The following is a 26,899-nucleotide window of genomic DNA, read 5'->3' as shown; positions in this document are numbered from 1 at the left end:
TTGGAAGGATGGGTGAGGGGGAGAAGGGATTAAGAAGGACAAATTGGTAGTATAGTCACAGGGATGTGAAGTACAGCATAGGGAATATAGTCAATAATATTGTAATAACTGTGTATGGTGTCAAGGGGTACTAGACTTATCGCTTTGTAGGATGATCACTTTGTAAGTTATATAAATGTCTAATCACTATGTTATACACCTGAAGCTAATATAATATTGTATGTCAAACGTAATTGAAAAAAATTATTTAAAAAATGATTTTTTAAAAAAAAGCTGTTTACTGGGCGGGGACACTGGCCCATGGGAACTCAGCCCAGGGGCCCAAATGGATTCAGATCATGAAACATGCTCCCATTCGTTCCCAAACTTGTTTTATCTGATGCTCATAATCGAGCTGAGTGGATGTGGCCAGTGAGGGATGCCTGGTCAATTTAATCTTCAGAAAAATCCCCGTTGTCCCTACTCCCCCAAAGTGGCTCCAGATTTCAGAGATCAACCCACAACAAGGTCCTAGCAGATGCAAGCCCATCCTCGACCCTTACCTCTCTCTGGGTAACGGCTTGGGCTCAGGGCGGATGGCAGCCATGGAGAGAAGGGCTTGCTTGGAAGGGGATGAGGAGAAGTTCAGATCCAAGGAGCCCGCCTTTCTGTGCAGGGGCTCCATCCCCATTGCCCCCTGCATCTCGCTCTCTATGGGGCAGGATCCTGCCCGGCCATGGATGGACAGCGAAGACACCTCAGGCCCCACTGCGCCCTGCAGTGAGGCGTCTACTGCCAGCTGGGGGTCATGGGTGGGAGAGATGGACGGTGGGGAGCGAGACTTCTTCTTGGTGGACGCCCCAGCTAGAAGTTTCAGTAGTCCACTCTTCTTCTCTTTCTGGAGAGAAAGACAGAATTGAAACCCAGTGAGTTAATGCCTCTAAGTGCCTTTGTTGTTAATGAGAGAAGTATAGTCCTTTTGGAAACTTTAAGCATAATTTTGTAAAGCTGGATAGAGAAAGAAAACAAAGTTAAGACTGAAAGCTTTCCCAACTCTTTTGTTTTTCCTTCCTTTCTCCAAACCTGGCCCAAAACAAACCCAGGAAGCCCCTGGCTAGGCCGGAGGTGCCGTTTCCAGGACAGGATGCTGCAGGGGACAGTCCCTGACCATGCTCTGCCCACCAGCAGGACCATGTCCCAGCGCGGCTACTTCATTTGCTGTGTCAGAGGACCCACCAGTCAACACAATTTGGTTTCTCCTCACCTAGTTTTTCTTAGTGGACTTCGCAGCTCAGGGTTAATTTTCCTGCATTAGGCTTCCTGAGATTCACTTCCTCAAGCCTTGGGGATCCCAGGCACAGCTTCCTTTGGAATCCCTGGGCAGCACGGTAGGTAAAATCTCCTGTGCACCGTCACTTGTACGATACAGGAAACCTGCAGCATGTGTGCGTGCGTGTGTGTGTGTGTGTGTGTGTGTGTTGTGTGTACATCTCTTACATGCCTCGGGAGACTATGTGCAGGCCAGGGAGGAGCGTTGCCCTGAGCTGAGGGGGGCCCCCTGCTGAGGGTACTGTCCTCCCCGTGCTCTGAATTCTGTCACTGGGAAATACCCTGGTGAAATCTCATCATGGGGCAGGTGTCTTTCCTACCTTAAGGGATATGACACCATTCAGGACATGGCTCCTTACACAGAAAACCAAAGAAATAATTGGAAGGACCTGCCTTTACAAAACTGAATCCTGTCTCAGCGTCATCCCATTAGGACACTCAGACCCCGCTCCAGGTCCAGGAATCATTCCCGGTTCCCACAGATGACTCCCTCCACCCACTCTAAACGGCCATGTGCAGGTGGACACCCAGCACGGGTGTTCGTCTGACACCCCAGACCCAGTACAGTCTTGGCTCTGAAGGAGTGTCTCCCCTGCATCTCACGTTGTGTGGACTCAGGCTCTCCACAGACCCCTGAGAGTCAGGCTGGGGTGGCGATGCCAACCCTCACCAGCACCCAGGCAGTGCCCTTGGGTGGCCCAGCGCAGCTATCATGTCTGCGCTTCTACCTGCCCTAAATTCTGTGCAGCACTGGAAGTGAGCAGGCGTCTCACCTTGGCCTTCCTCAGCAGCGCCTGTGGGGAGTACACGGAAGTGCTTACAATGTCACCATTGACACGCTAAGGAAATTCCAGATGTGAGAGAAAAGAATCATATTTACTTGAGGCTGGGCCTCGTGTGCACAGTGGGTGCATGTGGGTGTGTGAAAGGGAATGCACACACGGAGAGGTGCTGTTAGAACCGTGTGCGTGCTTTGGAATTTGAACAGTATCATGGCTTCATTGGAATTTAGTGTTCTAATGTCCAATGGCAGTTAGGTGGCAGATGGATATGGGTGTGGTGTAAGAGGGCGGTAGTGCATTGAAGTCTGAAACTATTGCCACTGGGTCAGTGATGGCACCAAAGGGACTGCTTTGGTTATAGGGCTCAGTGGACGCCGAGTGGGACAGATGTAAGATTTCCTCTTTCCACCTTCCTGGTCATGGTTAGAAGCTACTGGCAGGAGTCAGTGGTGCTGAAACTTCCTTAAAATGCACATGTCTAGGAACGTGCATAGCCTTAAGCTAAGTCATTAACACTTTAATATGAACAAGCCAGTCATACGTTTTTCCCCACTAGCACTGATATTAAAAGAAAGGATGGAAGCAGATGTCCTAAATACTGTACATGATGAGAAAAGGCTGGTATGGGCAAGCCCCAGGCCTGGTGGGGAGCAGGTGGGTGCAGGGTGATGCAGCACAGGGTAACCCTGTGTGTTCACTTTGCCCAGCTCAGCCGTTTCAACACCCTTGAGAAAGTGGAGCTTGGGCACACTTAAGAGAGCTTCAGAAATTAGCCACTAGGGGGCGCCATGCAGGTGGCTCAGAGGTTGCTTCAGGGCATCCCGGTTCCCCAAGGAGTAGCTGGGGCTCCGGAGGCCACCACTACTGAAAGGTGCAGGCAGCTGGCAGTGGGTGTCTGGCTCCTCATGACGACAGTCTCCTAACCTGAGACCATAAAGCAGAGTGGATTGGAGGTGGGAGGACACAGCATGGGTGTGAGGGGTAGCATCTGATGGCTCATGGTCCTTCGGGCCCAGCAGTCAGGGGCCCCAACCCTCAAATCCCACCTTCACCACCTGTCTTGGCTTCCTGCCAGCCCCCTCCATCCAGCCTTTTCCTGCCCACTTCTTATTCCTCTTCTCCTAGAAGGCCTAAGTAGCTTTTCATTCCTTCCCAGGCTCCCCTCTAGAATATAAGTGTTGGGGGCAGGGGCTGTGTTTTTGTTCATTGCAGTATCCCCAGTGCCTAGAATGCTGCCTAGAACACAGCAGGTGCTCAATAAGTGCTGGATGAAGTGAGCTCAGACAGCAGGAGAGCTCTTATGACTCCTTCAAGGGTGTCCTGCCTTATGAGCAGAGAACAGATTCGATCAATCAACGCTTGCTTGCAAGGCATGGCCATGGGACAGAAAGCCCTGGCACCACAGCCGTGCTTCAGTGTAGTGTGCAGTGAAGCTGAGAGAACACTGAACCACTGGGCTACTTGGCATGTTTGCAATGAGTCCAGCCTCGGCTTTGTGTTTGGAAAGAGCTGGGCAATTGCGATGGATAATCTTCCTGTGTAAGTTCTCCATGAGTAAATATGACTGATCGTTTCCTTACTTTGATTTTGGCAAACACTGATCTCATGGCTGGAAAACTGTCCATGACAGAATTCTGCTAATGCCATAAGCATCCGGATATTACAAACTGCTGGGGAGTTCAGCATACTAGCCATCACCATGCACAATCCATGGAATGTGAATATGGCCGCTCCAGACACTTCCCTGGTGGTCGTCCTGCTCTGGGTGACACAGGTAAGAATCAGCTAACAGGCACTTTGAGGGCAGCTAGAAAAGACTCAATTTTAGGGGCAACATCATGGAAGCATAAGAGGTTTTAGAGGATGCAATTCAGGGTTGATATGGGCTAAAGTTTATGTCAAAGAAAGATGGCTTTCCTGGGGTCTCTCCTAAGACCAAGGACTAAATTAGGGACTTTCATGGGCCCGTGAGATGCACAGAATGGGAGCTCTGTTACATTTTTGGGAGTCAGTGCTTTCCTACACAGCTGTCCTGGAAGCATTCTGCTGTCTCCAGCTGTGGCTCAAATCCTCCCTCTTGAGGGTGGATCACTTTCCATACCATCCCAGTGACGCTCTGAAAAGCCAAGGTCTGCTCATTTCAGTCTTGGTTGCCACCCTAGCCTGAACTGTGGGGGAAAAAATGCCCCTCGAGTCCTGCCGTGGGAGGGAGACACATCTGCAGAGAAAGGCGCACTCATCCTGTCTTCTCTCCAAATTAGTGATGGGGTAGCGCCTCCCAGCAGGGATGGGCCCTCCTCTGACAAGCCCTCCCAAGCTCCCCATGCACTTAACCACCAGGATCACCTAGCTTCCCCTCCCCCATCACAGCTCGCACACGCACACGCTGGGCTGACAGGGCCAGGAGCACAGGAGAGGCCCCAGGCTGGCCATACGAAGGCCCAGCTCTGAGTCCCAGCTCCATGGACACTGTTTGCCTCACGGAGTTAAGATGACAAATGCAAGCATGCTTTTTAAACCATTAATGCATCTCACAAATATTGATTACCTTGCTGTTTTTACGATGTGTTTGGATATTTTTAGGTTTTGCAAAATACCTGGGACCTTATTAGCTCCCAATACATTTTTGTTAAATCCAGTCTCTCACCATTAACCCTTGCCTTGTCTTGGGAGAACACATGGGGCAATGCAGCGGCTCTTGGCTCTCCAACTGTGTGTACAGAGAACTAACCAGGGAGTTGGATAAAATGTAAATTTAGGGCCTTACCCTTAAAGATTTTGATTCAGCAGTTCTGAAATGGGGACATAAAAAGTGATTCTGATACAGAACCCAGCAAGCGATTAATTAGAAGCCAATGGTCATCTGTGCAACTCTGATACATGATTTCAGAAGACTATAAACTGTGATGTGAAAACACAGAGAAGGGACCAGCGTCATGGGAAGGTGATAAAAAAGGGGAAACTACGGTTTATTGAGCACCTACTTAGTGCCCCAGCCCAGGGGACATGCATACATTTTAAAATAGTGCGTTTGAATATAGGGTACACTGCAGGGCTGACTCTGATCTACCATCGGAGCTGACTAACCAGCTCCCTGGAGAGGCCGACCTCCCCCGCCGCACTTTGAGAGGCAAGGAGCTCAGCAGGCAAGGTGAGCCACACCAGGCAGAAGATGAGGCCATTCCAGAAGTTCTGGTTGTCAAACTACACATATAGACCTGAAAGCCTCCCTGAGCATATAAACAGAACATCATGTTAGAGAATAAAGGGCTTATGAGTTACATTAAGAAAAGCTACATGTTTGTGCATGCACGTGAGCGGGCGCACACACACACATTGTGTATACACACCTTGAAATAAAGTCATATCCTACTTTGAAAAAAATCATCTGGAAATCTAATGTTAAAAAAAGATTTGAAGGTGTTCATTCATTATAGGAAAACTGTAAAATGTTTTATGAATGATAAAATAATAGTTTTTTTTGTTAAGTTTAATATAGGGGCTGCCCTTGGGGCCTTAATTGTTTTACAGAACATTAATATAAAAACTTGGCAAGAGGAAAAAGAAATTTAAAGCTTAAATTAAGAACTATTGCCAGTTAAAAGTCAATCAGAAATTATGGAAAACTGTTTCTGAAATTATAAGAAGCCAAAGGGAATAGAATTTGATTTATAAAATGTGTTACTAAATGTTTCAGGGGTACAGTTCATGTCATTAAAATGAAGCAAACCTGTAAATGTGACCTATACGTGCCACGTTTCTATCAAGTTGTCTCCTTCACTGACCCATACTAAAGGAGGTGGCCATGGCACCATTTCTTTCAGACAGATTTATCTTCTTAACTTTTTTTTTTTGCTTAGGGCAATATTTAAAATCATTGGTCAGGCATGCACTGAACCCTAGGCCAGATATAGTAGGCAGCACGGAGACACAAACTTAATTTGCAAGGCTTAGTCTGCGTAATCCAGGAAAATCTCAACCTGCAGAATCCTAAACTGACTGCCCACATGGGATGGGTGCAGCTTTTCTCAATGTCAGAAGGGTAACTGAGAACCATTTACCTTTGAGAACAAAGGATCAAACACAATCACACATTTTTCACTCTGCCAGGTGCATGAAATGACATTTGCATGAGCTGAGACCCAGGAGACAGTTGTCTCGGTCATGTTCAGATCATGTGTTGACACCTGAGAGCATCGGTAGACTGACGGAGGAAAACACAGAAACGCTACCTCCAGGCCGTGAACATCTGGCACAGGCGCGAGGCCAGGGGTAGTATTTAGCTTCTGTTATTACGCACTTTTGTATTGTTTGACTTATTATGTCAAACATTGTTTCTTTTTCATTTGAGATGAAACATAAAGGAAAAATTACAGCCTGTTGCTTTGAACATAATGGTACTGGATGTGATGAACCAGGGAGAAGTTTTGCTATTAATTAGATTCTAAAGGAGGAGGTGGCCTTGAAAACTGGGCTGATACAGACGTAATGAGAGGGCATGGGCTGGCGGGTGAGGTGCTCCAGGTGAAGAATGAGAAAGTGTGGAAGGAGCAGACCTTGTCAAAAGGTGTGCAGTGCCTGGTGAGATGAGAAAGGCAGGGGACAGCACATTTCGGTGGCCTTGAGGGCCACTGAGGGGCTTGAAGTTCGCTTGGTAGACAGTGGGAACTGCCAGGAGCTGCGCTGGAGGCTGAGGTGGTGGGATGGGAGGGGAACAGGAAGCTGAGGGCCTTGGAGGTGGCGGAGCTTCTGAGGCGCCTGAGTCGGAACGTGGGGTCACAGGTGGCACTGGTGATGGTAACAAGGCGTTTAGAGGGAAGGTGATAACAGCTCCTGCCAGCTGGAGACAGGAAGTGGCGAGACGTGTGCCCTGAGCTGGCTCTGTGCCTGTGTGGCCGTGGCAGATTCCTTTTGGTTTCCAGCCTCGACTTTGTGCCAAACCCTATGCTTATTCTCACCCATTAGCAAGCTGTCAACTAACATCAGTATTGTGGCTGATGCAGCAGACAGAACAATAAAGGACGCAGAATGAGTTAGGAAGATGGCCAAATACTTCTCAGATGCCACACGAACCTATGGGCAGTCAGGAAACCGTGGAAGGGCCCAAAGGCTCCAGGAAGGGCAGTGCTTGGCGAGGGAGGCTCTAGAATTCTCACACACCTATTGGAAGGACCAGTAGTGACACATTTAGCAAGGACATGGTGAGACTGAAACATGGTCTGAGGCCTGACCCACACGAATTTGGCATGACAAACAATGCTGGGAGCTTTAAGGAGCCTTTAGATATTCAAAATACAAAACTAAGGCACAGTACGTCCTTATCTTGATTGAGGCTGGCTCCCAGGCCGCAAGTCACACCTGGAAGCTTTTTGACTGGAATTTTATGTTTGGACAGTTTCTTGCTGGAGATGGGGAAAGGGTAATTAAGAGCTATGCCCTGTTAAATTTTTGATGGGGAAAGGTGCCTCTCTGGTTATGCTTGAAAACACAGTTACTATAAGGGCAGAGAAGGTTATAGTATAACAATATAAATATGCAAAGCATTTGCAGAAAGCAATTTTCAGAGGAATAGAAGAGCTATAATAAATAAAGAGGAAGGGGTTCAGCTAATTAAAAGAGACAAAAATTGTGCATTTAGCGATGCACTATTTTAAACTTTAAAACACATCTTCAAAAATACTGCACTCACAAAAGACAGACGATAAAGATGATTAATTCATGGAAATAACAGGAAAAGGCAGCAGTAGATAACCAGATGCCAGTCTGATTGGGCTTCCTCGGGCTTTTGTTTTTGATGGAGAGGTGCCTGCTGTATGGAGCTGCTTTTCTTGCTCTTTCCAATGAATGAAACTATTAGCAGTGAAGCCCCTGCTCAGTGCCCTGACTGTGACACTGTGCTGGACCCTTTGAAAAGGGAGCAGAACGGGCAGAAGAAAAGTGGGAGTTAAAGATACTGGGATCCGGGTCCTTCAAAGTGGAGCCACGGGTATTGTGATCATAAAACCTTGCCAGACTCAGAAATGGAGCGAACACTCAGGAGCTGAGCCTCTTGGCAAGTGGTTTTGAGTGACCAGCCAAGATCAACAGAGCAGGAAAGAGCTCCTGAAGTGGAGGGTACTGTCACCCTGAGGAACTTTAAGACGTACAGCCTGCATCATGACAGCCTTGGAGAAAAATGAGCTGGTGTCAATGTCATTTACTTGTTGCCTGACAAGTTGCTTAACGGCTTTTAGGTTCAGCTTCCTCATATGTAAAATGGAACACACACACACACACACACACAGACACACACACACACACACACATTGTCTCTCTCTCTCTCTCTCTCTCTCTCTCTCTCTCTCTCTCTCTCTCTCCCTCCCTCCCTCCCTCCCTCCCTCTCTCCCATTATCCTAGAAACTATTTCTTGAGAATAGAGTCAGACATTGCTCTAAATGTTGTACATACATTAGCTCATTAGGCTCTTAAAACAGACACAGAGTAATTAACTAGTAAGTTGAACAATCTGGATTTGAACCCAGGGCTCAATTCCAAGTTTAACTGCAGCTCTACTGCTTTGTCATGAGAACTGAAGAAGACAAAGCCCGTAACCCCAGTATGGCATTCAATAAGTAGGAGACACCATAGAACACACAGTTGGGACTTTCATTTGTTTAAGTCCTTTCATAGACAGGCATAAGGTACCTACACAGAATGATCACAGAACTCTGATGGGGATTGCATGATGATAAAACAGTAAGTTGGCTGGTCACATCTCACCCTGGTGACAGGGGGCAGAACTTCACTTTTCTGGGCTGCTTCTTCAAGATGGGAGCTTGAGAGTGTCCCCTCAGTGCTTTTGGGAGGACTCATGATGACACGTAGAGCGCCTAGCAAGTGCTTGGCGCGTAGTAAGCTCTCAGCAGAGAGTAGCTGTTAGGATTCTGAGTTACGCTGGGATAGGTCCCGAGCTCTTCACCCACTCCTCTGGCCCCAGCAAGCACTTGTGTCTTGTCAGCACAGGCTGGGTCTAAGGAAGTTCAGCACATCTTATCCTTCACCCATAAGGGAAGAGACAAATAGGACCCATGAACCTCTGGGAGCCTCTTGTGCAGCAATGCGATGAAAATGTTCTCCAAGTCCCTGAAACAGGCCAGTCTTGACCAGTTACTGAGGACGCCTCGGGAGCTCCAAACTTAAGAAACACATGGGTCTCTGGCCGAAGGGTAGGGAGGTTGTAAAAAGCAAGCCTCAATAGACATACAGGTTTTCTGTTTCATTCAAACTCAGTTTGCTGAGTGGAAAGCACCAGGTGCTCTTTCCAGCTCCCAGCAAATATAGTGAATGAATATGGTGACAGTAAGGTGGTGACCAGAAGAGACATGGGTGGGCCCACCTCAGCTGGGCCACTCGTCACCCCAAACCTGACATCTCCAGGGCACTGGCATTCCATATGTCCTCCCAATTAAGGTGTCCCCCTCTCTTGGACTCCTTGACACTGTATTATGGTTTCCTCCACTGCCTTTCTGGACAGCTGTTGTATTCTTTTTTCTAGCACTGCTCCCTTCTCCCAGTCCCAGGTGCAAACACTCCTAGACTCTCTGTCTCTTCTCTTGCTAATATTCTCTTGCCTGAAGCTTCAACACAGGGTTGGCTCTTCCATTCTCCCTTCTGTGGTACAAGAATCTCTCGCTTCTTAAATGAGCTCTAGGTCTTTAATCTGCAACTTCATCTCAACATTCTTTTCAGACAAAAATCACAGAAATAAAACCCTCAAAAGACGCCAGAAACTCTGAGATGGAGGACCGGTGAGCACCCTCCACCCAGCCTCAGTTAGAAAGAGCCAGAGGTGATCATGTCCCCAGTTCCTGCTCCTAGATGAGTGTCCAGGTGAGCTCAGGGGGCCGAGGGACAGAGAAGGAAGGGAGTGAAGCCAAGACGGAAGAGGGGAATGTGGGCGGAGGGGAAGAGGGTTGGGAGCTCCAGTTGCAAGAGAGACTTTCAGGCCAGCACCTGACACCTCTGTCTTGCTCCTCATCAGAGGGCAGCCCCAGGCTGCTCAGGACTGTGTGGTCCACACCTGGGTGGAGGCTCAGTTTCCCAAGCTTGCAGATGATGGTAGCTCATGCTTGGCTTCTCCACAACCTATCCATTTATCCGCTCTCTTTCATGTGGCTGGCCTTGCCCCCCTCCAAAGGCCCGACTCTCTAATTTCCTTCTCAGTCAGGTAGGCTGTAACACCAGCATCCACATACCTTTGTTTTATAGAGGAGGAAATAAAGCCAAGCAAATAAACAAGAACGTTCACCATGTGCCTGGCATTTTGTATGCCATTTCTATTTTAATGTACCCATCCCAGTTGGCTTGTGCTGCCACAACAAAATACCATAGACTGGGCGGCTAACACAACAGACATCGATTTTCTCATAGTTCTGAAAGCTGGAAGTCTGAGATCAGACGGTAAACATGGTTAGGTCCTTGGTGAGGGCTGTTTTCCCAGCTTTAGATGGCTGCCTTCTCGCTGTGTCCTCACATGGCCTTTCCTCATTGCATGGGCAGGGAAAGAGAGCTCTCTCTCTGTCCCTTATAAGGCCCCTAGTCCCACTGTGAGGGTGCCACAATCTCATTTAACCTCCCAAAGGCTTCATCTCCAAATACCATCACATAGGGGGTTAAGGCTTCAACATACGAATTTGGGTGTGGGGGTACAAATATTCAGTCTATAACAGTCTGCCCTTACACCCCTCCCCTAAATTCATGTCCTTCTCAACAGCCCTAAAAGTCTCAATTCTAAGCACCAACCCTAAAATCCAAAGTCTAATCTAAATATCATCCAAATCAGACATAGGTGAAACTCAAGCTATGATTCATCCTCAAGCAAATTTCCTCTCCTGCTGTGACCCTGTGAAAGCAAACAAGTTATATGCTTCCCAGATGCAATGGTGGGGCAGGCATGCGATAGACATTCCTGTTCCAAAAGGGAAAAAATAGGAAGAGAAAGGAGTGACGCATCCCATTAGATCCTAAAGTTTGAGAAGAATCCTCTTTGGTTCAATGCCTCCCTTCCAGGCTCAACCCCAAAGCTTCAGACAGAAGTCCCCTGGCTTACTGAAACTGAGGTGGTGGCCCTGATGGTCTCTGATTTACCTGTGGGGTTCTTCAACCCTTTCCTTGAAGAACAGCGCATGTTTGTAGCCAAGTAGCTCTATGACCCAGCCCTGTAGCATCCAAGAATTCTACAGCCATCCTTCACTCCATCCTGCTTTCTCTGTCCCCTTTAGTTCAAAATGACAGTGTCTTTGCTGGTATACTCTCATCTCTGTTCCTGGCCTCTGCTGAGACGGCTGGTTAAGTCCCTGAGTCATACTTGTGGTCCCTCTATCAAATGCTTTTCAGCCACACCCTTAGTGTTCTCTTCAGAACAATATACTGTCTCGATTTTTACAATATGGACAGGCTAAGAATTTTCCAAATGTCCAAGTTCTGGTTCCTTTTTGATTAAACATTCCTTCCTCAATTCTTCATTTCTTTCCTCTTGCATTTTACTATAAACAGTCAGGAGGAACCAAGCCACTCCTTCAACACTTTGCTTAGAAAGCTCCTCAGCTAAATATCCAATTTTATTGCTGACAAGTTCTACCTTCCACAAAACACGAGAACGCAGTTCAGCTAAATTCTTTGCCACTTTATAGTAAGGACTGCCTTCCTTCCAGTTTCCATAGCACATGCCTCACTTCCATCTGAGATCTCACCAGAATATTCTTTATCATGCGTATTTTTACCAGCATTCAGTTCATGATGATGATTATTTATTTATTCTGTCAGAAGTTGGAAGCTTTCTCTCCAGGTTTCTTCTTTTCTTTCTGAGCTCTCACCAGAATCACCTTTAGCATCCATATACCAAGCACACAACTCGAAACTCTCTAGCCTCTCCCACTGCCTGGCTCCAAAGTTGTATCCACATTTGCAGGTGTTTGTACCAAAATCTGTATAAGTCTGCTCAGGCATCCACAACAAAATACCACAGACTGGGCAGCTTAAACAACAGACATTTATTTTCTCACAGGTCTGGAAATCCAAGATGAGAGGGCCAGCACGGGCAGCTTCTGGTGAGGGCTCTCTTCCTGGCTTACAGACAGCACCCTCTCCCATGTGCTCGCATGACCTTTCCTCGTGTGTACATGTGGAGAGAGAGCACCAGCTTCCTCTCCTTATAAGGCCACTAATCCCATCATGAGGCTCTACCCTCATGACTTCGTCATACCCTAATTACCCCCCAAAGCCCCACCTCACACTGGGCATTAGAGCCTCAACTTATAAATGGGGGAGGGGAGCACAAATATTCAGTCCAAAACAGTACTCTACAGAACAGCTGTTTAAGGGACATAGTTGCCTCATTGACAAGTGAGGAAGTTCAAGTTCAGAGAGATGAGGTAGGTGGATCAGGCCTTGGACCCAGGTCTCTGAATGCTGAATCCCCGGCTTCCTGTACCTGCCACGCCACCCGCCATTCCCCGTGCAGTTGGTGAATGAGTGAACAGAGGGTTTATTCTTCCTTCATCACCAGCATCACTGGAGGCCTCTGGCTGGACCCTCGTGTCCCTCTGCCACCCACACCAGGGCCTGGCTAACGTTCTGAAAGCAGCACTCAGTGTTTGCTGAGTTTCACCAGTCTTCACTTAATGCCTTCTGAACACATCACACCTCCACGTCCGAGCTGGCCTGAACTATCCCATAGGTCCTCCTTGGACCAACCTCCACCTTCTCTGCAAAAACGCTCTCCTGCCGGTTGGGAGGTGGCTCCCTGCATGGAGTCTGGACGTGTCTGCACACATCGCTCACTGGCACTGAGCACACGGCTGGCGTGCCGGATGCTTCTGTAACCACGTGTGCCCATCCCCCTTTCTGATTTGGTAACAGACATCATCCTGTATGCCTCCCGTCTGGCCCAGAACTCACTAGATGTTCGATGAGGGCTGTGGTGCTGACTGAGATCAGCCTCCATCAGAGGGAACTTTCTCAGTGACAGATGTTAGGTGCCACCTTGAGAGTTAATTCAGCCGGTCTGGGCGGCGTAACTGGGCCCGTCCTTTGTGACCACTGATCCATCAGAGGACTGGAACTCTGGCATCCCCGATTCCTCTCCTCATCCTCTTTCCTCCGAGCCCCACAGGCCATCATAGCGTTCCGAGGGCAGAACTGGGCTGCACGCACTTGTGTCCCAGGCCCCACCAGGGCCAGCACTCCATGAAGACGCTGAACAAGCAGGACCAGAGCCTGGTGGGCCTGCCCCGGCCACACATCCAACTTCTGCAGCATGGTCCCATGGTATGGTCACTCCACACAGCAGGCCAAGGTCACAGCACCCTGGGTGGGCGTCACAAAGGCCACAGCAGGGCAGCCCACTGTCAGCAGGTGCTGAGTGAAGGAGGGATGAGCACCGCTCGGAAGACATGTGGTGGAGTCTTGCTGGGGTGTGCGCTGGGCTCCAAGATGCTTGCTCTGAAGCCGAGAGACTAAGACTCTGGATAATGGAGGGAAAAGGAAGCGACACAGAGCAGGGAGCAGACCGCCTGGGCTCTCACCTGGTTTCCACTACTTACCAGCCATGCACCCTTCAATAACTAACTCAAATTTTCTGTGCCTCAGTTTCCTCATCTGTGAAATGGGAGTAACAATACTACCTAACATAGAGAGTTGTTGTGGGGATCAAATGAAATAATACGTTAGATGCCTGACACCAGGGAAATGCCACATTTATCAGGTGTCACCATCACCATCATTGTCAATATCGTTACAATGCAGGCATTTGGTACCATGGAGATATTGGACACAGCGCTAGCTTTCTCCAAGAATAAGTCTTGGTCTGAGCGATCCTTGGATGTCACTCCATAGTTGCTTAGCTGCTTTTCACTATGTTGGAAAAGAAGGTAGCACCTCTCAGCCAAAGGAAAAGCACCAGGGTCTTATCTTTTCTTCTAAAGGACAAAAATGGTCCTCACAGGTAGTAAGAATGAAGCCACCCTTCTCACAGGCTGTGATGACATATATGGCCTGAGAGGACACATCACCTGTGTGGCATTGAGCTGCAGGGGGCTGTCAGCAAACCCAGATCAGGAACAGAATTTTTGAAAGATCTGTTTCCCATGGCCACGGTTTGAACCGAAGGACCTCAGAGATGAGCAAGTCCATGGGTCTCAATCAGTGGTCTGTGGATGGTTTCGGGGGTCTGTGACAGCCCTGGAATTGCAAAGTTGGGAGTAGGTGTGGATATATGGCTTTCAGCAGGTTCTCAAAACAGCCTATACCCTCTTCCTTTAGAAAAGGATGGTTTAATTCAACTGATAAATGAGGAGGCGGAGGGGCGAGTGTGGATGCTAACACTGACCAGTGGCCGCCTGGGGCAGGCTGTGGAGTCTGGTCTGCGGGTGCCCCACACTCCAGGCTGCAGCTGCTGGCCCAGGACGTCAGTGGGAGCTGGAAAGCAAGACTCCTTGGGGATAGCAGATAAAACAGAATCTATTTTTGCACTTAATTAAAAAGTACTGAACTAGAGGGAGCAGTAACAGACAAGAAATGTTCTGACTGAACTCAAGGAAAGAGTGAGAACTCACAGAGCTAAAAGGGGACCTTGGGTAATGTGACAAATTGAGTTTTCCAAATACGGTCACAACACTGTCTTCTTACAGTGACTTTGGCACTCTCCTTGTTAAGAGCCGTGTTCCCTCCCCGTGTGCCAAGAGACCTTGTGACAGCCTCCGACAACAGATCACAGCGGAAATGTGACTCAGGACCTCAAGGCCACATCATGAAGATGCCATGGACTCACTCTTAGAACCCAGCTACCATGCTGTGAGGAAGCCCAAGCTCGTCCATGTACAGACCAATGGAGAGGCCACGTGCTAGTGTCGGAGAAACAGCCCAACTGAGTTTCTGGCCAACAGTCAGCATCTACTGCCAACGCGAGCAAGCCTACGTCCAGATGGCCCGGCCCAGCCAGCCCACCACCCCCAGCCTCTATCCACTCAGCTGATGCCCCCAGCACGCTGGAACAGAGACAGCCTCCCAGGCATGCCCTGCCCAAGGTCCTGACCCACAGGACCCAGGCATAACATGAGCAAGACGAAGTGATTGTTGTTTTAAGCCACTGAATTTTGGGGTGATTCACTGGGCGGCAAGAGTCAGTGCAGCACATTTCACTCTGACCTCTCACGAGATTTCCCAGTCCCAGGCCATACCTGCACAGTAAGACTGCTGCCATTGCCATCTTTGACCGTGAAGACCTTCTATATGCGCTTCAGACATACACACATGCACACACACACACACACACACACACACACACACACACACACACTGTGTTTCTGATAAACAAGTGTGGGATGGAAAACTGAAAGCACATCCCAACAGACTTCTTTGGAAAAGTTGACAGAAATGTTGGAAACATGTACAAGTGAAAGGCAAACCAGGCATTCATTTAATAGACGAGAAGAATTCTGTGAGGGAAGGTGCCAAGAACTGAACTTCAATATATTCTTACTGGAAACACTGAAGACTTCTAGATAACCTAATACAATCAAATCAAATAGCAGGGCCTAAAAGCCAACAAGATAACATTTCACACCAACTAATGGGGTCTTCAGAAACTACAAGGCTCCGTCCTGCTTTTAAGGTATAACTGGGAATCGAGGTAGAAAGGTTTGACTCAGAGGACATTCTTCAGTCAGCCCGGGGAATCCAAACTATGCAAGTCTGATGTACCAAAGAGACAGCTAAGCTGCTTTATGGGAACTAAGAAAGAAAAAAGGAATGAAAAATACACCAAGAGCCACAGCGATGGAAGTGTGAAACTTAACAAGGCCATTAGGGCATAAAAAAAATGCAATCGCTTGCCCAGATGCTGCCTTGTCCAGGCAGCTCATTTCTCTCCGGACGATGCTGCTCAGCTGCCTCAGAGCCCTTGGTGGGCCTTTCATCTCTGTCAGTGGACAGGACCCCAGGGGACCGGCTCCCGAAGGGTGTCTCTCAGCCTTGCAATCATTCTAGCAGGATTTCCTGAGCAGGGTGGGGAGGTGGGAAGGCCGAGCACACAGGACCCCGCCAGCAGAGGGCGAGCTCTCCTCTACACAGGCAAGGAAAGATTTTTCCAGCACCACAGCCCAGGCCAGGACCCTGACTTCCAGCGCTGGCACCGCGGAGGGGAAGATGGTATCTGCATGGACTTTCTGACCCTGAGTGGGGGTGGCATCAGTATGTGGGGACGGGTTACCCTAGGAGTAAGGACAGCTTTAATGACGAGATTGAGCAGCACGAGAGGCAGTTGGGAGACCGCAGGGGAGCCTGGGTGCTCAGGGGCGTCTGAGACAGGCTCACTCTGGCCCGCCCCAGGGCAGGCTTAGCAATGAGAGAAGGTAACAAGCTTCCTGGCAGCTGAAGCAGGACAGGCCACATCCCTTCCTGTTTCCACTGGGCCATACAGCCCTCCGCCCTCCCTCCCCATGAGACTCTCATACTGTTAGGCCTGTTTGGAAACCATTTCCTCTCTGAAAGCTTGATGAGTGTTCTAGGAAGACTTTACTTTTTTCTCCTCTGCTCTGTCCTGTCACACATCACACAACTATGTATGCAGGCTGCCTTTAGCCTCTATTTGCTATTTTACCTCCTTGACAATGGACCACGAGGGTGCAGACTTTGTTGCATTTGTCCTGTATCCAGAGCCAAATGTTGCTGGTGCCCCCAGAACACTCCATATTCTAAGTGTGCTGCCAACCTGCACTTGACAAGTGGCCGTGAGCCCAGTGTGCAGCTGCTCCCATGGTCAAAAGGGAGGCTCCAGACCAGGCAGGGTCAAGTCTCAACTCCAAGTCCTCAGCGGAGCCTGGATGTAGAATGGAGACCTGACCAGGCCTCCGGGTGGCACTCACATTTCTTCTAGGAGAGAAGCCATCTTCCCTACACAAACTATCACAGAGCTGAGGCAGAGTTAACTGGGTTTAATATTGTCAACTGAGGGAGGATTAAAATGCTGAGGTTTCAGTTCTTTACACATTTTTCTGGACTCAGCACCGGAGAGGCTGCAATGTGTGACCCGGTTCCCTTGCCACCTCAGCCCAATGCCATCATCTTTTCATTGAAGTCAGAAGACCCTGCTACCCCAGTAGGACTTGTAGCATAACATTAATTCCTTTAAAATTCCTTCAAAGGCGATTAGACCAAAAGGCAGAAAGGCAGAGATAAGAAACCAGAACAGCCCTGCTCCCTCCATCGGGGCTGGGCTGTGCAACGGCTTTGTCCGGTTAGGGCTTTGCCCTGCATTTGTTTTTCCAACAGGCCTCTGGCTTGTTTTCTGTAGAACAAACCAGTGCTACCACAGATTATTAGAGTAAATGAAATGCATTCACATAAAATCTCTGCAAACTCTGACATCCTTCTGAAGAATTTCTAGAATTGAACAAGAAAGATTAAACACTATTATTTATTCAGGTACACCAACTTCTTGTCCTTTCTGATTTTCTATTTTTTTAAACAAAACAAATGGATGGAAACCACTTCATCTACCAGAAAGGCAGCAGCAGGTCAGTCAGTGACATACAGAGGAGCAGCAGGCGTCATCACGGGGATGCAGGATTTCTGGGGTTCAGTTGTGAATCAAAGCTATTATTTCCATTAGCACACATGGTGGTGGGCGGACAGTAGGCCGAGCACTGACAGGCAGCCCTGCAAACTCTGGGGGATGATTTGGGTTTTCTTTCAGTATTTGTGTGCTTCTTAAGACAGACAGACAGACTGCTTCCAGGAAATGTGAAATGCACACCCCGCCTGGAGGCCACCTCAGAGATGCAGGCTCAGGAGACCGCTGACTGGGTCCTCTCCTGCCACTGCCCTGCTAGGCGTAGCCCAGACTCTGGCCAGGCAGCCCCTCCCTGAACAAGGGCCTTGATTTTGGATTTCGTCCATGTCCAATCTTGATTTGGCAACTGCCCCTAAATTTCTCTGAGGAGCCACCATCATGAGGTCATGTGTGGTTGTTATCGCATAAAAATGATTAGAAAAGGATGGATATTTGCAAGCAGCTGAGGTGTTAGCATCCCGGTGAGCTCAGTTCCCCAGGTCCACCTAGTCCAGGGGCCCAACACACCACTCTCTCTGAGTTACCAACCTGTTCATGGAGGAAGATGGCACATCTCCCAGACCACATTACAAGGCTGGCTGGCCACTCAGCTCCAACCTTCTGGAGAACTGCCAGGTGTCTACTTTACCTGTGGCCAAATAGTCTTAGCAAAGGAGGAGGTGGGGAAGGTTTAACAAGGAGTGCTCCCTGCAAAAGAGCAGGATAAGTCATCCGTGGCTTGTGGGTTAGTTTATCTTCTATGACTTAACTCTGGGTACCATTTCCTACTGGGGATGTGATGGTAGGGGGTCAGTGGAAAAGGAGGGCCTTCAACCCCACACCTGCATAACATTTTTCTTCCTGGCCCCTTTGGGATTAGGTGTGGCCATGAGTCTCATTCTGAGCAATGAGTTGTGGGAAACTTTGTAAGCAAGATGATGCATGTCACTTCTGGCTGAAACATTTAACTGCTCCTGGGGAACCTTCCAGGGGTCTCCTTCCCTCTGCCACAGCAGCCAGCAATCATGGCGGTGGTGGTGACAGATCCACTAGCCTGAGTCATGGGATGAGGGGACCTGGATTAGTGACTTTAGCCAAATTGCAAAGGACTAGTTTGCATGAGAAATAAATTTTTGTTTCAGATGCTCGTGTTTTGGATTTGTTCCCTCAGCAGAGCACAGCGTGGCATGGTGGATACAAAGTCAGACTGCATCAGGAAGAGTCAGATCAGGAAGGGAAGCAGCAAAGTAGAATCAGATCAAAGTAGATGTACTGTTTCTGAACTAAGTATGTTCAATCTTTCTTCAGGCTCGAAAATGTATATTTCACAAGATAGTTATTTGTTTTACATGAAGAGCTGTCTTAACTTTCTTTTTATAACTTTGACAAGTTTTGACACATGCGTATACCTGTGACACTTCACTACAATCTGGATAGCATGATGCCCGTGACCCCTAAATGTTTGTTCCTTCCCCTTTGGAGTCCTTTGCTTGCTTCTCATTGACCCCAGGAAACCAGGTGTCTGCTTTTTGTCACTAGAAATTAGTTTGCATTTCCAAAAATTTTATATAAATGAAATCATCCAGCATGCATTCTTTTGTCTGACTTCTTTAATGATTTTGTGCCTCATCTGTATCATTGTATGGGTTCAGTAGGTCATTTCTTTTTATTGCTGAGCAGTATTCCATTGTATGGCTGTAACCATACTTTGTTCATCCATTCATCAGTTCTTGACATTCGAGTTGTTTCCAGTTTGGAGTTGTTCCAAATAAAGCTGCTGTGAACGCTCATGTAGCAGTCTTTGTGTAGACAACGTGTTTTCATTTCTCCTGGGTAAATATGTAGGACTAGAATGGCTGGCTCATAAGTGGTGTGGTTAACTTTGAAAACTGCTGAACTATTTTCCACAGTGGTTGTACCATATTACGTTTCCACCACCAGTGAATGAGAGTTCTCTGTCTAATCCTTTAAATACTCAGCCTCTCTCTCCCTCCCTCACTGAATATAGACACACACACACACACACACACACACACACACACACACAGGCCTACACATATTAGGAATAAGTTTTTACATACAAATTAGCACAAGTCTTATAGAGAACATTCTATCTGTATCTTCATTATATAAAAAAGTTTTCTTATCTCTAGGTTAAGTAAGTTACCTTTTTGTTACCTCCCTTTCCCGATCTTTAAGAATAATGTAATTATGTTTGTCATTCACAAGGATGTGATTCCAGAAGGAAAAGAGTCCATCCTGCTTTACACCACCTTCATCTCTTCCTGAGACACTCCCATGCCTCCCACCAGTCCCCTGCCTCCCCCAGTAGGCCCAGTGATCTTCCTATAAGAATAAATATGACCATATCACCCTCTAGTTTAAAACCACCAGAGGCTCCACACTGCATTTCCATTAGAATTCAGACGCCACACTGGCCCATGAGGTCTCCCTGAACAGCCAGCTTGCTGACTTCCACTACCCCTCTTCTGCCTCCCCTTCACCTTCTTTTGGCCACACTGGTCTTCCTGACCTTTTTCAAATGTCCAAGCTTAGTCTCCTCAGGGCCCTGGCTCTTGTTGTGCCCCGTCTGGAACACACTTTTCCCCCTTGTATGACTGCTTCATTTCTTCATTGAGGCCTCTGTCTAAAACACCATTCCCCTCTCCCACTACCCCTTAATTTTCTTCATTCTGCTTGAAGCACCTGGAAGGGTATTTGTTAATTCTTTGTTTACACGCTTCCCCCCTCCTCCACCACCACCACCACAATACCAGCTCCAGAAGGGCAGGGACCTTGTCCATCTTGTTCACCACTGTATCTTAATACTTATAAACATGGCTGAGACACAGTATTCACCAAACAGTTCCTGAATAAATGAATGTCTAGGGTGCTGGGAGCCCCATGGCAAAGGACTATTCTGTGCTCTGCATTTGTTTAATCTAGATTTAAAAGTCTTTAGTTGGAGACTTCAGCACCCCTCTATCAGTAATTGAAAGAGCCAGCAGGCAGAAAATCAGTCAAGACATATTTGAACTCAACAACACCATCAGTCAACTGAATCTAATTGACATCTACAGACTATTTCATCCAACAACAGCAGAAGGCACATTCTTTTCAGGCTTACATAAAACATTCACCAAGAGACATCACATTCTGGGCCACAAAACACAAATTTAAAATAAAAACCATATAATGCCTGCTATCAGACTACAGTGAAATTAAACTAGAAATCAATAACAAAAAGATAACTGGAAAATCCCCAAATAGTTAGAGATTAAACAACACACTTCTAAATAACACATGGGTCAAAGAAAAAAACCTCAAGAGAAATTAAAAAATATTTTGAAATAAATCAAAGTTAAAATACAACTTATCAAAATGTTTGGGAAGCAGTGAAAGCAGTGTTCAGAGGGAAATTTATAGCACTGAATGCATATATTAGAAATAAATAAAGATCTAAAATCAATAATTTAAGCTTCAACCTTGGGAAACTAGAAAAAGAAGAACAAATTAAATTCAAAGTAAGCTGAAAAAGAAAATTCAAAGTAAGCAGAAATCAATGAAATTAAAAATAGGAAATCAGTAGAGAAAATCAAAGAAAACAAAAGCTGGTTCTTTGAAAAGACTAATAAAGTTGATAAGCCTTGAGCTAAGCAAACTAAGAAAAAAAGAGAGAAGATACAAATTACTACTATCGGAAATGAAAGAAGGGACATCACTACACATCCAATGGACATTAAAAGATAACAAAGGAATATTATGAATAATTTTATGCTCACAAATTTAATAAGCTAGGTGTAATGGACCAACTCCTTGAATGATGCAATCTGCTAAAACTTATACAAGAATAAGTAGAAAATCTGAATAGGTTTCTATCTATTAAAAAAATTGAACAATAATTAATAACTTTCCAATATAGAAAGCACCAGCCCAGATGGGTTCACTAGTGAATTCTCCCAACATTTAATGGAGAATTATGCCAATTATCTACAATCTCTTCCAGAAGACAGAAGCAGAGGGAATATTTCCTAACTCATTTTATGAGGCCAGCATTATCCTAACACCAAAACAAGACAAAAAAATTACAAGAAAACTACAGCCCAGTATCTGTCATCATCACAGATGCAAAAATCCTCAACAAAATATTAGCAAATAGAACACAACAATGTTTTAAAAAATTATATACCATGACCAAGTAGGTTCATTCAACATTTAAAAATTAATTAATGTAGCCCATCACATCAATAGGCTAAAAAAAAAAATAAAAAATAAATCACACCCTCACATCAATAGATGCAGAAAAACTGACAAAATCCAACACCCATCATAATGAAAACACTCAACAAACTAGAAATAGAGGGTAATTTTCTGAATCTGAAAAATAACATTTTCAAAACAAAAAAAACACAAAAAACCCCAAACCCTACAGCTAACATACTTAATGGTGAGAAACTAGAAGCTTTTCTGCTAAAATCAGGAACAAGGCAATGTCCCTTCTCACCACTCGTCTTCAACACTATAATGGATGTCCCAGCTAATGTAATAAGCAAGAGAAGAAAACTAAAAGGTATACAGATTGGAAATGAAGTGATAATACTATCTTTGTTCACAGATGACATGATTGTCTACACAGAAAATTTGAAAGAATTCACACACACACACATACACACACACACACACACACGCACACCACTCCTGGAACTAATATACATTACAGCAAGTTTTCAACATTCAAAGTTAACATAAAAATGTTAATTATTTTCCTACATACCAGCAAAGAATAACTGAAATTTGAAATTAAACACAATGCCATTTACAGTACCCCAAAAATGAATTACTTAGGTATAAATTTAACAAAATATGTACAAGATCTATATGAGAAAAACTTCAAAACCAATGAATGAAATTAAGAGCCAAACAAATGGAGAGGTAGTCCATGTTCATGGATAGGAAGACTCAATATTGTTGAGATGTCAATTCTTCCCAATTTAATACATATATTCAACACAATCCTGATCAATATCCCAGCAAGTTATTTTATGGATATTGATAAACTGATTCTAACATTTTTATGAGATGAAAAAGACCCATAATAGCCAATATTGAAGGAGAAGAACAAAGTTGGAGGACTGACACTACCTGACTTCAATACTTACTATATAGCTACAATAAGCAAGATGAATTGCACTGGCAAAAGAATATACAACTAGATCCATGGAACAGAATAGAGCGCCCCCAAATAGACCTACACAAAATATTTAACTGACATTTGACAAAGTAGCAAAGGCAATACAATGGAGAAAATATAGTCTTTTCAATAGATAGTGCTGGAACAACTGAACACCCACATACAAAAAAAAGAAAGAAAGAAAAAAGAATGAAGACACAGACCTTGTACTCTTCAGAAAAATTAACTCCAAAGGGATCATAGACTTAAATGTAAAATGCCAAAACATAAAACTCCTAGAAGAGAACATAGGAGAAAAACTAGATGACCTTTGGTTTGGCGATGACTTTTTATTTTGTAAATTATTTATTTTTTTCATTTACAGTTGGGATTCAATATTATTTTATATTAGTTTCAGGTGTACAGCATAAAGTTTAGACATTTATATAACTTATGCAGTGATCCCCCTGATTAGTCTAGTACACACCTGGCACCACACATAGTTGTTGCAACATTACTGACTATATTCCCTATGTTGTACTCTACATCCCTGTGACAATTTTGTAACTACCCATTTGTATTTCTTAATCCCTTCACCTTTTTCACCATTTATGATAACATGGATGGACCTATAGGGCATTTATGCTAAGTGAAATAAGTCATATTGAGAAAGACAAATACCATATGATCTCACTTATATGTGGAATCTAAAGAACAAAATAAATGAACAAATAAAACAGAAATACACTTATAGATTCAGAAAACAAACTGAAGGTGGCCAGAGGGAAGGGGGGGTTGAGGAGCTGGCGATGACTTTTTAGATACAACACCAAAGACACGATTTACAAAAGAAATAGTTAATAAGTCAGACTTCATTAAAATTAAAAGCGTCTGCTCTGCAAAAGACACTGTAAAGAGAATGAGAAGACAAGCCACAGACTGGGAGAAAATACGGGGTCTGACAATTAAGTTTGTGAACTCATCCTAGAAAAAGTGCTACATACCTCATTATTGAATATAACTATGGTGACCTTCAAAGTACTCCCCTTGGGAAGCTATGCACTGGCACCAGTTCCTAGTCCACCCTTCAATGCAATTTTGGAACTCTTTTTCTGGAATGGCCATCAGAGCTGTCATCGTGTTATCCTTGATGTCCTAAATGTCATCAAAATGTTCTCCTTTCAATATTTCCTTTATCTTTGGGTAAAGAAAGAAGTCATTGGGGGCCGGATCAGGTGAGTAGGGAGGGTGTTCCAATACAATTATTTGTTTACTGGCTATAAACTCCCTCACAGACAGTGCTGTGTGAGCTGGTGCATTGCTGTGATGCAAGAACCATGAATTGTTGGTGAAAAGTTCAGGTTGTCTAACGTTTTCACGCAGCCTTTTCAGCACTTACAAATGGTAAACTTGGTTAACTGTTTGTCCAGCTGGTACAAATTCATAATGAGTAATTCATCTGATATCAAAAAAGGTTAGTAACATTGTTGCAACAAGTTCATGAACTTAATTGTCAGATCTCATATTTGCAAAATACAAATGTGATAAAGGATTGTTATCCAAATATACAAAGCACTTTTAAAACTTAACAATAAGAAAACAAACAACCTGATTAAAAAGTGGGAAAAAACTCTGAACACCTCACCAAAAAATATATACAGAAGGCAAATAACCCTATGAAAAAATGCTCAACATCCTATGTCATCAGGGAATTGCAAATTAAAATGACAATGAGATACCACTACACACCTACTAGAATGGCGAAAATTCAAAGCACTGATGATACTAAATGCTGGCAAAGATGTGGAGCAACAGGAAGTCTTATTCATGGTTTGGTGGGAATGCAAAATGGTACCACCACTTTGGAAGGCAGTTTTGACAACTTAAAAAATTAAACAAATGCTTTTACCATACAATCCAGCAATCATACTCCTTAGTATTTGTGCAAAAGAGTTGAAAACTTACATTCACACAAAACCTGCACACGATGTTTACAGAAAATTCATTTGTAATTGCCAAAACTTGGAAGCAACTAAGAATCCTTCAGCAAGTGAATGGATAAACATGTATGGTATCTCCATACAATGGATTATTATTCAGTAATAAAAAGAAATGAGCTGTCAAGTCATGCATAGACATGGAAGAGCCTTAAGTGTATTTTACTAAATGAAAGAAACCAGTCTGAAAAGGCCACATAGTATATAATTCGAACTATAGGACATTCTGAAAAAAGGTAAAACTATGGGAAAAAAAGATCAGTAGTTGCCATGGTTTGGAGGGAGGAGGGGTGAGTAGGCAGAGCACAGAGAATGTTTAGGGCGGTGAAAATACTCTGTATAATATGATGGATACATGTCATTATACATTTGTCCAAACCCATAGAATGCACAACACCAAGAGTGAGCCCTAATGTACATTTGGATTTTGGGTCATAATGATGTGTCAATGTAGGTTCATCAATTGTAACAAATGTACCACTCTGGAGTGGGAGGAAATATTGATAATGGGGGAGGCTGTGAATGAGTAGAGGCAAGGGTATTTGATAAATCTTTGTACCTTCTGCTCAATTTTGCTGTGAGTTTAAAATTGCTCTAAAAGTAGTCTATAAAAAAAAGTCTTTTGGAGGATGATACAATAGCAGAAGGACTATTTTAAAAGAGGAAATGGATTGTGAGGTGGCAGAACTGCACAAGTGGATCAACTCCACAGGATGTGTATTTATGTATGTGTGTATGTGCGAATACTATGTGAATGTGAGTGTATGCATGTGCAGGTATATACATGTGTGTACATACAGGTGTGCATATGTGTGCATACATGTATGTGTGTGTTTATATGCATGTGACTGTGTACATGCATGCATGTATGTATATTTGAGTGTGTATATGTATATATGTGTGTAGACTCTGTCGATTTTGACAAGAGGATGACTTTTTTTTTTTTTTACCAGCAGGTCAGTCCAGCATAGAATAGACTCCTTCATTAAATAGTGAGTTCCCTGTCCCTAGAGGTATTTTAGCAGAACCTGAATGATTTCTCATTAGGAATGTTGCTGACATGACTGTTGGGTGGTTGGGGGCCAGTGGGTCCATTCAGCTTAGATGGTATCTAGAGATTTTTGGTCAAGATGGCAGAGCAGGTAAACATTGTGCTTACGTTCTCTCAAAACCACATCAAAATTACAACTAAACTACAAAACAACCATCATTAAGAATCTCCTGAAGTATAGCTGAACCGAAGCCCTGCAACTAAGGACATACAGAAGAAGCCACCTCGACACTGGTAGGAAGGGCAGGGACATGGAATGGGCTGTTCCAACACCTGTGTGTGACCATTAAAAACCAGGAGGGATATCTTGGCTACAGAAGCCCCCTCTCCTGCCCCTCCCACCCAGAGGAGTGAGGAATCCCAGCCCCACACCAGGCTCCCCAGTCCAGGGTTCCAGTGCCAGGGAGAGAAGTTCCCATAACCTATGGCCATTCCTATAAGTTCCCATAACCAAGAAGTTCCCATAACCATCATTTGCATCATAGGGGTACCAGGAGGAGAAGAGAGACAGCAAGGAATTAAAAACCTATTTGAAGAAATAATGATCGAAAACTTTCCTAACCTGGTGAAGAAAATAGACATATCAGCCCAGGAAGTGCACAGTCTCAAATAAGATGAACCCAAACAGGCCCACATGAAGACATATCATAATTAAAACACCAAACGTTAAAGACAAAGAGAGAATTTTAAAAGCAGCAAGAGAAAATCAGATAGTAATTTACAAGGGAGCTCTCATAAGACTATCAGCTGATTTCTCAACAGAAACTTTGCAGGCCAAAAGGAATTGGCAGGAAATATTCACAGTGATAAAAAATAAGGACCTACAATCAAGATTACTCTACCCAGCAAAGCTGTCATTTAGAATTGAAGGACAGATAAAGTGCTTCTCAGACAAGAAAAAGTTAAAGGAGTTCATTATCACCAAACCAGGATTACAAAGAATGTTAGAGGGACTTCTTTAAAATGAAAAAATAAAAAGATAAATATGAATAATACAATGGC

General features: G+C 45.1%; 1 protein-coding gene across 2 annotated transcripts in view; it reads right to left on the bottom strand.

The window, feature by feature from the left end:
- Positions 1–26,899, bottom strand: part of SH3RF3 (SH3 domain containing ring finger 3) — a 368,321-nt gene that overhangs the window by 11,674 nt on the left and 329,748 nt on the right. For both annotated transcript variants that reach the window (XM_019715017.3, XM_019715016.3), the window contains one exon: positions 543–877. In XM_019715017.3, the coding sequence (XP_019570576.3) occupies positions 543–877 (335 nt within the window). The remainder of the gene's footprint in view (positions 1–542; positions 878–26,899) is intronic.

This window comes from Rhinolophus sinicus, chromosome 2, assembly GCF_057876585.1.
Source record: "Rhinolophus sinicus isolate RSI-liver-muscle chromosome 2, RSI-T2T, whole genome shotgun sequence".
NCBI lineage: Eukaryota > Metazoa > Chordata > Mammalia > Chiroptera > Rhinolophidae > Rhinolophus > Rhinolophus sinicus.
This window is presented reverse-complemented; position numbering and strand designations above follow the sequence as displayed.